We start from the raw sequence: 10844 nt of genomic DNA on the forward strand, positions 1-10844 counted from the left end.
GCCATCATGAACTCCCTTTCCTTTTAGTATTACTGTCCATGGGATCTCACCCAGCACTTCCCTAAGTTTTATGATATCTATTCAAGATATTAACAGCACAGTATTAACCCTATCTACTCAAAAGCAAATCCTATTGAATTCACTAGGATCTACTTCCAGCTAAGTGAGGTTAGGATAGCAACCTGATTTGCTAAGCAAGGATTTATTTTAACTGAATTGTTTTATGTTAATGTTTCCTTTTTAAACAAAATGTGCTATGTGGATTATAATCAAAGAAAAACAAACTGTAAAGATGAAAGAGACACCAAAAAGAACTAGCTCCTAGTCTAAGAATCGCATGTCCAACACTGGGCATAACAGTTTTAATTTCATAGCAAAGTAAATTCAATCCCAACATTTCGTGACAACCCCTCCCCCTTTTGTTTTTACACAGTAGGAACTTCAGTGGGCTACACAGCAAACTCTTTCCCCTCTCATTCACAAGGTAGGGTAGAGGCACCTTTTCATGTCAGCTCCATTATACATCTCACAAAGCTGTAGCATTAACAATGGAACAAATCTTCTTGAAATGGACTGTAGAGGATGGGGGAGTACTTCTGTGATGATACACCAGGAGAAAAAAGGTAGAAACTTCCATCTGCCTAAGAATTTAAAAATGACACCGATCATAGCCTAAAGCATAAAATTAGAACAGTAAAATATGCACAGCGAGGGGAAATTAACTGTCCCTAGAAGATCCTTTGTCAGGAAAGTGTATGAGAAATCTATCCAAAAATTTTTATGGTCATGGGTCCTTTCCTATCAAAAAGTACTTGTGTCCAACAGATTTACTTGTAGTAGGATCTTCAACACAGTAACCCTCTACTCTACAGAAACACTTCAAATTAACTGTGTAACATAGGCATGTCCAAAGTCCATTTCAGGGGCCTACTCCGGCCCCCGTGACAGTATATGTCCTGGGGTAAAATCCTAAAAAAAGCTCAATGGCCCTCACGCATGTTCAGTTCATCAAATCTGGCCCTCTTTGTTTGGGCATCCCTGGTATAACAGCTACATTCCAGCCTGATGTACTGAGCTAGACGGCACGTCCTAGATGGCGTGTCCACACATGCAGGGCAGAATCCAATATTGCATGGCTGGACTTCTGGTTGTGCAGCAGAACTCCTTCCCCCTGCAGTCCTCCACGTGCCTCCAAAATCTAACCCTGAGGATCTCCCTCAACTCTCCAAAGTAATTTTAAGGATGCGTGGAGGTATGCAGGGGAAAGGAGAGGAAGGTGAAGTCCTGTTGCATAAGCAGACATCCTTTCCACTCATGCGTGGACAGCCATGGACACAACCTGGAGTAGAAAAACATAGTATTCAAGGCTGGTGATGTGAGCAGGCAAGCTAGAAAAGCATAAAGGTACCCCGGATTGTTAGGTCCAGTCGTGGATGACTCTGGGGTTGTGGCGCTCATCTCGCTTTACTGGCTGAGGGAGCCGGTGTTTGACTACAGACAGTTTTCTGGGTCATGTGGCCAGCATGACTAAGCTGCTTCTGGCAAACCAGAGCAACGCATGGAAATGCCATTTACTTTTCTGCCGGAGTGGTACATTCTACATGCACTTTGACATGCTTTCGAACTGCTAGGTGGGAAGGAGCTGGGACCGAACAACGAGAGCTCACCCCGTCGTGGGGATTCAAACCGCTGACCTTCTGATCGGTAAGCCCTGGGCTCTGTGGTTTAGAAAAGCACAGAAAGGTGCAAATGGGAGGAGAAAGCAGAGCCTTTGCAAGCCATTTAAAAAATTTGGAAGCGCCTGATGTGGTTCACAACTTGCCAGCTGAGGTACAAAACTCTATAAACAAATCCCTCATGGTCGACATGCCTTGTCAACTATGAGCTGTGTATTAATCTATCACAAAATTGAAGCAAATGGAAATCTTGAGTATCTAGAGGTCTATGGTAGCTCTCTGCAAAGGATAAGCAAATATGTAGTATGCTATTTGTTTCTCAATGCAATGGCAGAAATTACTAAAGGCAAGGGGGTAAACTGTTCAGGAAGCGATATCATTACCACTTTGTTTCAAAAGGGTAAACACACCAACATAATTAGTCATTTAGTAAATTTATAAGGCACCCATTGGCATAAAACTCGCAGCTCCATGTACATTTTCGAACAGCAAAAACTAAGAGACATGCAATAAAATCAATATGAAACTGCAAAAGCATCAAGTAGAATCAATATAATCCATCAGAAACCATAAAACAACCACAGTACATCTTTGAGTGCCTGGGAAATTAAAAGGCTTCAAACTGGTGCAAAAAAAAAAAAAAAGCAGCAAACTGGGCAACAGGTAAGATGCCTGGCGAAGGCACTCAATCTACAAGATGCCACAACTAATGCCACCTGCCCAGGCATATTTCTGCATTAGAACCCTATAACTAAGAATTTCCACATATTTCATAAAGGTAAACTCTCATGAGTGCGTAAGAACCAACTTTATTTCATATATCTCTTACATGTGCCACTTCAAAGCATTATGTTCTTACTCCCCGCAAAAGTCACTTCGCTCTATGTCAGAAATTTAAATGCGTCTCAAGAATTTTCTGATAGAGAACACAGTGATATTGCAGCTTAATTCTGAAGTAATCCAAGGGACATTCCTGAGATCACATAGATTTTCTTTACTACTTTACCATGTGATGCAAGTGGCTGCAATTATCCATAGGTTTTTACGACACTTTCTATAAAACTGTCACTCCTGATTCACTATATTACTACAGATAATTAACAAAATGTGGTTACTTCTAAAGTCACATGGGGAGATGGAGAACAGGAATTTGCCTAATACAAAGTCAGGCCACTGCTCCATCTAGCCTGGTATTATCCTTGGTGACTGGGGCGAAATTTCCAGGGTTTCAGAGAGGAGCCTCTCCCAGCCCTCTCTGGAAATGCCAGGGATTGGACCTGGAACCTGGGAGGTGCTGTACCACTGAGCTTCAACCTTGCAGGTAGGAAGAGGAGAAAAGACGAGGCGTCATCCAAGTGACTTGGGCCTCCCAAGAATACGGCAGTCCAAGGGATGCACATCATTAACGGTTTATAAAAAACCAAAATAGCCCTCTTCGGGCATCGTTCAACAGAGCCAATCTGCTAAGAAAGGGAGCACACCAGCTCTCCCCCATTGCCCTCTTACTTGGGAGGGTGAAGCTCTGAAGCAGGGAGATAGCTTCCCACTAATCCCCCACATACATTAGAACACTGGAAACAGTGATGGGGCATAACTACCATGCTTGTTTCTCCGACTGCATGTCGCCACGGCCCTATAATGTTAATGTAACACTGAAGAAAAAATCTAAAGGGCTAATATCCAACATATACGTAAGCAAATTTTATTAAAGACCTCTGTTTCCATACTCAACCCTACAAAAATCAACAAATCCTTTATACAGTGGTGCCTCGCAAGACGAAAAGAATCCGTTCAGTGAGTCTTTTCGTCTTGCGGTTTTTTCGTCTTGCAAAGCAAGCCCATTAGCGGATTAGGCTATTAGCGCTATTGGCAGTTTAAGGGCTATTAACGCCTATTACAGGCTTAAGGGATTAGCGGTTTTGCTGCTAAAATGCTTTTAGCAGTTTAGCGCTTCAGAAAAAGGGGTTTTGGAGCAGGGAAAAAAACTCAAAAATTTTCGTCAATTTTCGTCTTGCGAAGCAAGCCCATAGGGAAATTCGTTTTGTGAAGTGCCTCTGCAAACGGAAAACCCTTTCGTCTTGCGGGTTTTCCGTCTTGCGAGGCATTCGTCTTGCGGGGCACCACTGTACTATAAAAATAAGAAAAGTCCTGCAACCCAGACCTTTCCTGCTGCTTAGTTCCAATATTTGATCTATTTAATTTCTGCCAATTTACAGCCACAGCTATTTTATTGCACTGTGTTTTTTATTAATGGGGGGGGGGGTTGTACATTGCCTCAACAATGTTATGAGAAGCTATGTTAAAAGTATCTTAATAAATAAACAAACAACCCCCTCCTAAAGGCAGAAAGGGAAGGAAATTTGTCATGGGTTGAGGACACATTCCAAAGTCTCAGGGCAATCACTGTAGTTGACCTCAACTAATACACTGAAGTAGAACCTGATCTGAAGACTGCAGATGGCACAGAGAAACAAAATATCTGGGTTGTGCGCCTTGGGCTGTCTAGTTTTAAGAGTTAAAACCAGGACTACAAATTGGGCTAGGAAACAAGCAGAAAGCCAGTGCAACTGGTACAGCTCAGGCTGAACAACCACTCATCTCCCAAATTCCATTAGGAGACAGACAGCATTATTATTCACCAGCCGTACTTTCCGAGTGATCTTCAAGGGCAGCTCCAAATCTTCCAACATGCCACCTTCAGTGCAACTCTAATAACTTCAGTCTACCAAGTTAATGATTCCAGATACAACCCTATCAAATCTCATTGTCCATATCCCTAAATATTGCCTATTATCTAATGTCAGGATATAAAAGTGTTATTTGCTGAACTGCTAGTAAGGAATCTCTCATAGGAGATAAAATACATTGTGACACCGGAATCCACCAATGCACTTTCAAACAATCAACCAACATGTAAACCTGTGGTTTATTTTAGTTGTAAGAACTATTTTCTGAACAAGTTCTTTTCACAAATTGTCCCGGTACCTTAACAACTCTTTTTGGAAGAAGTGACCATATTTTAAGTTAGTTTATGAACAAGGAATGAAAATGAATATAAATGAAAACAGAAGTTCAAGGCACATCAATCATGCATCACTAGTGAAATAATTTCTGATGTAAACCAGGCACCAACATCAACTTCCATACCATTTTTGTAGGTAATCAAGTGCTTCCAAACGAGCACCGATCTCAAATGTGATCCCAGGACGATTTGGAGGCTTTCTGCTCATCTTGACAGCTTCTACTCCTCTCTCCTCTTAGCTGTAGAAAGAAAAAGAAAGAAAAGGTGTTATTGCCACAGAAAATATTGTTTAAGGTGATATTCCTGTATTTGTCCTTTAGACAGTTGGGTCGCAGTCAAAAAAGCAGCAAATCGAACACTAAAACCATAATCTTATGCATGTTTACTCAAATGTCCTGATGAAGATAATGAGGCTTACACCAATGTGAGTGGGTGACAGATTGCAGTCTTAACCCCAAAACTGTAGGACTGATTAGTTCCTAAAGTCTGATGGTTAGTGATAGGGCAATCATGTAATGCTCGCTTAACTAGTGCATTTCTTAAATCAGGAAACCAGTTTTCCTGGGAACCCAAACTCCACTATGCATTACCTAAGGAGTCATGGCAATCAGTGATCTCCAGGTCCCAGTTGATACTAAGGGCAAAGACTTCTAGACACAAGGAACATAGGAAGTTGTCTTATACCAAGTCAGAAATTTGCTCAATCTAGTTCACTATTGTATATATGGGCAGTAGCTATCTAAGGTTTCAGAGATGGAGCAGGAGTCAGGAATTGAACCTGGAACTTTCCGCATGCAAGAAAAATATCTTAACACTGAGCCATAATCCTTGTCTCAAAAAAAAAAAAAAGAAAGAAAAGACTACAGCCCCACTCTTTATTGAATGTAACATTCTCGCCCTTGCCTTGGCCTAAGCACTACAGCACGTAAAACCAGAGTCCCTACCAACTTGAACTTAAGTCCCAAATGTACTTTAGAAAAGAGCAGTGTATGTTTATAAATTAGCCCGTATTTCCCTATGTCAATTAGCCCCTATGTCAATTTGGGCAAAATCATCCAAGCTAGAAAGGAAACTCCACTGTTAAAAACACTCTTTAGGGATAAGTGACAATGCAAGCTTTAAGTTTAATTTCTTTAACTAGAGATCCTCTTTCTAATAAACAACCCTTCCTTGTTTTATTCTGCCCGGTTTTTAATAACCCCCAATACATCTCCGGCTGCAATTCCAATTGCATGTGGCTAAATTCATGGCCACCTACGCAGCCTCTGGCCAGATGAGATTTCCCACAAATATATATATTTATGCCAAAAAAAAAATACTTCTGGGGGTCCCAGAACTATCCCAGCGACTTAACATTTATTTATTTCTTTTTTTAAAAAAATCTTTAAGTTAAAAACAAAAAACTGCTTTTGACATAGTAGAACATGGCATACAAATTAAGAGCAGTGCAGTGGAGCTTCCCTAAACAAAGAGTGGAATTCGTTTAGGTCAAAAGTGGGGCAAAACTATCACATAGGGCACTTGAGGGCATACGCAGAATGAAAGGGGGGCACAAACCGAATTCTGTCTTTGCTCAGGGCGCCGTATTACCAAAGTCCTCTCGGATTACAGTAACCCTGCAACTTGCACTCGCTTAACTTGTGTGCATCACAGTGGTACCTCGGGTTAAGTACAGTGGTACCTTGGGTTAAGTATTAATTAGTTCTGGAGGTCCGTTCTTAACCTGAAACTGTGCTTAACCTGAAGCATCACTTTAGCTAATGGGGCCTCCCGCTGCCGGAGCATGATTTCTGTTCTCATCCTGAAGCAAAGTTCTTAACCTGAAGCACTATTTCTGGGTTAGCGGAGTCTGTAACCTGAAGCGTATGTAACCTGAAGCATCTGTAACCCGAGGTACCACTGTACTTAATTCGTTCCGGAGGTCCATTCTTAACCTGAAGCAGCACTTTAGCTAATGGGGCCTTCTGCTGCGCGGAGCATGATTTCTGGTCTCATCCTGAAGCAAAGTTCTTAACCTGAAGCACTATTTCTGGGTTGGCGGAGTCTGTAACCTGAAGCGTATCTAACCTGAGTACCACTGTATTCTTTATTGAGAAACTGGAAAGGTTGTGAGGGTGTCCCAGGGGAAGAAAATCCTGTGCATTTTGACTATACGCGGCTTTTGGCTTTAGGCACGACCCCTGGGGGAGCACCTCATTGCCTGCACTGATATTACGCCGCCTTTCTCCCCCAAGGAGCTCAAGGCGGTCCTCCTCTCCCTTTCGTCCCCACAACAACCCTGTGAGGCAGGCCGGGCTAACCACCCGCCCTGTTTCTCCCTCCCGCGCAAGTTGCGGGCTCGAAACCCTCCGCGAGCACCGAACAGGCCGCTTCCCCCCACCCCACGGCCACCCTTGAGGGGCGAGGGCGGGCCTAGAGCGCCTCACTCGCTGGGGGACGGGAGGCGCCGCCACCGGAAAGGCCCCGCTCCGCGGCCCAGGCCGGCCGGCCTCCCCTGCCCGCAGGCGCCTCCGGGTCAGGTCCCTGGCGCGGGTGCGGGCGAGGGGGAGCCCCTTCGCGGGCCTCGGTTCTCCTCAGGCCGCAGCTGAGGCGGCGCTCCCGGGCCTGCCCGCCTGCGAGGCGGCTCCGGCCTGTCCTTACCCGCGGGCCGCTACCAGGCCCCGTCGGGGCAGCGCGGCGTCCCTTCTCGCTTCCCCCGGAGGGAAGGCCCTCAGCAGCAGCAGCGCCGCCGCCTCCGACCCGCTTCTTCCTCCTCAGCGGGACCCATCGCCAGTCTCCTCCCGGCCCCGCCTCTCGCGTCCCAGCGACGGCGCGCTCGCGTCACTGCTGCGCGACGCAAGGAGACGCCGTCTTCCCCTCCCCTTCCGCCGCCGTCACGTGACGCCAACGCACCCCACCCTCCCACCCGACAGAGGAAAGAGCCAAAGCGGGCAGGTCACCGCACGCCGCGGAGGTGCTATATCACACTTCCGGCTGCCGATCGAAGGCAGGGTGGGCAAGCTGCGGAATGCGGGCATAGCCAGACATGGGGTGGGGTTGCTGGTTTGGTTTTGGGTTTGTTTCAATAAATGCCTGCGCAAGCGAACGGCGCGAGGTGTTTTCGGGGAGGGTGGCGGTGAGTGGTGGAGCTTTTGCCGCCCCACTCAAGTAGAGGCGGTCGAGAGGAAACCGGGAGTGGCGGCTGGCCACGCCGCGCTTCTCCGCTGACCTCTTTGGCCGTGACCTGGGAGCCTCGTGCGGAGGCGTCGGATTGCACGCCCTGGTCGGGTTCCCGCGTTGGGCGTAGGCGGAGAGGCTTTGCAGGCGAGGGAGCTCTGCGTTTGAAAGCGGCCGGTTGCTTCTTTTCGCCTCTGAAAGTTTAAAGCGGCCAAAACACTTTCCAAAGGGCACCTTGAGGTCCTCGAGCGCCTAAGCTTTAAAGAGGAGTTGTCATCATCGTTATTTGTATTATAGATTAATTTATACCCTGCCTTCCTAGGCAGGGATTCAAGGTGACTTACAGGTAGAAATAATATTTAAAAAATTCCTTCCAGGAGACCAACTAAATCTGTTCTTGGTATAATTATTATCATTATTATTATACGTGCTAAGTTGAATGAATACAACTTAAAAACAAGATTAAAATACAACATTAAAATATTGAAACATTAAAATATTAAAATGCAGCCTCATCACAGGAGGAGAAAGGAAAAAGAAAGAGGGGGAGGGAATCAAATTGGCTCCAAGCCAAAGGCCAGGCGGAACAACTCTGTCTTACAGGCCCTGCGGAAAGAAATCAGATCCTGCAGGGCCCTGGTCTCATGAGGCAGAGCGTTCCACCAAGCCGGAGCCAGTGTTGAAAAGGCCCTGGCTCTGGTTGAAGCCAATGTAACTTCCTTAGGGCCCGGGACCACTAGGGTGTTGCTATTTATGGACCTTGAGGCTCTCCGCAGGTACGAGGAAGAAGAAGGTGAAGTGTTCATGCACACCAAAGTTCATACCAATAACTAATTTAGTTGGTCTCTAAGGCGCTACTGGAAGGATTTTTTTTATTTTGTTTTGACTATGGCAGACCAACACAGCTACCTACCTGTAGGTAGAAATAAGAATAACCGAAAACAGTACAGTTAAACATTGATAGAACTATGAGTATCCACACAAATAAACACTTATAAGCACACACACGTATAATTATTAAAACCATGCCAATAATTACAATAAAAGCAGAATGGCACTAGGCCTTTCAATAGAACCAACTTCTGATGAAGTTTGGTGTGCAACTTTAAATAGATAAAAAGGTAAAGGACCCCTAGGTAGTTAAGTCCCGTCAAAGATGACTATGGGGTTGCGGTGCTCATCTCGGTTTCAGGTCGAGGGAGCTGGCATTTGTCCGCAAACAGCTTTCCAGGTCATGTGGCCAGCAGGACTAAACCGCTTCTGGTGCAACGGGACACCGTGACGGAAACCAGAGTGCATGGAAACGCTGTTTACCTTCACACCACAGCAGTACCTATTTATCTACTGGTGTGCTTTCAAACTGCTAAGTTGGCAGGAGCCGGGGCAGAGCAATGGGAGCTCACCCTGTCGAGCGGATTTGAACTGCCAGAGCTTTAGACCAGAGTGCCATCCACGTACAAACTTAAAAAAATATAATTAGAAGCAGTCCGTTCCAAAAGCCAGTGGAAGGACAGCAAGGAAGGAGCCAGTCTGGTCGGCACAAAAATATATATAGTCAACAGCTGATTTTGAGGTGGGTAAACAGGTGAGAGATAGTTTGTGTCAATTTGGTCCAACCCTGATGGTGGAACTGATAAAGCTATTGGTTGTAGCCAGCTAAGTTTTACTCAAAGTAGATGTGCCAATATTAATGAACCCAAGTTAGTCATGCCCATTAAATTTCAGTGTTTCTACTCTTAAGTAGGAGTCACACTGGCTACAACCTTAACAGTTGCACCAGACTATTCTAACTTCACTGCTAAGAAGAGCAATAGGTTTTTTCAGTTTCTCTTTCTGTTTAATGTGGCAGGATTTGGCAGAATCACCAGCCACTCCTCCACCCTAAGACAATCGAACAACAGGCAGTCTGCACTGCGACTGTGCTTATTTTTATATTGCATTTAATCTGAAGGGGGGGATGATGACAATGTGGAAACCCTGGAAATGTAGCAGTTTGGGAGAATTTTGGCTGAATAAAACTGGGAGCAAATGGTGTCAATAGCAGAGAAGCAGGGTGATGTGGAAGCACCCAAAATGAATGACACTGTTCCTTTCCTCATGACTGTTTGCTTTTTGTTCATCTGCACGTTTTCTAATTGCCATATGCTTATGTTGAGAGCTGGTGTTTCTGGGGTTGCAATAGGGCTTGAGGAGAAATTTGATTCAATCTGAGGGTGAATCCACCTAATTCACACTTCTTGAAGGAACGCACCAACTGAAACATCCTTCAAAATATGCACATCTCTGGATTCTGCAATGCATTTCCCAATCATGTAACAGATACAGAAAATGCATAGGCTAAGCAAAATAGCATAGAAATGTACATATTGGAGTAGAATGCAAAAACCACATTATATTAGGGGAAATTGCTTGCAAAAATATGTAAATCGATAACTTTAGGAGAAACTGACATTAAAATGCCAGGGAACTTTAAAAAAAAAAAGAATTTGCAAATTGTGAAAAACCAAAATAAAGATTGAAAAACTGAAATTGTCATTATTCACCCATCCCTGAGCAGCAATGATTCTTTTCCTGACAGGTGGAGGTGGGCATGAGGGAGTGGCATATGGAGCAGGGCACAAGACAACAAATGCATGCATGTATAATATCACTTTATTTCTCAGATAATCTCTCCCCTCACACCACTCTCACTGACACCTGTTTTGATAGTAACTCATCCAAACCAGACCTTTCTCTTGGACCTAGTGAACTGCTCATCTACCACCTCCCACTGTTTCTGAAATTTGTTCTTTGCCAAGAACAATGCAACAAGCAAGACCCTTCTATTCATAGCTGAAGATACCTTAACATCTGAATTCTCCAGTGGGCTAATCTCTAATCTGCAACGGACTCTTCAGAAAGAATGCTTGTGATGCGAAGCTAGACTTAGCAGGAAACATGACCTCATTCTGCTTCTGTGCTTCCTATTGCACAGTCTGTTTTCAAAAGGA

General features: G+C 44.7%; 1 protein-coding gene across 3 annotated transcripts in view; it reads right to left on the reverse strand.

Moving 5' to 3' along the window:
• Positions 1-7577, reverse strand: part of PHF20L1 (PHD finger protein 20 like 1) — a 63850-nt gene extending 56273 nt beyond the window's left edge. Inside the window, exons 1-2 of one of the 3 annotated variants that reach the window (XM_083450485.1) lie at positions 7339-7577; positions 4824-4937 (exon numbers count right to left, since the gene is read on the reverse strand). In XM_083450485.1, the coding sequence (XP_083306611.1) occupies positions 4824-4906 (83 nt within the window). In that variant the 5' untranslated portion in view covers positions 4907-4937; positions 7339-7577. The remainder of the gene's footprint in view (positions 1-4823; positions 4938-7338) is intronic. The other 2 variants (XM_083450486.1, XM_083450484.1) reach the window with 2 other exon arrangements.
• Between the last annotated feature and the right edge of the window lie 3267 nt (positions 7578-10844).

This window comes from Podarcis tiliguerta (assembly GCF_965153285.1).
Source record: "Podarcis tiliguerta genome assembly, chromosome: 7".
Taxonomy (NCBI): Eukaryota; Metazoa; Chordata; class Lepidosauria; order Squamata; family Lacertidae; genus Podarcis; species Podarcis tiliguerta.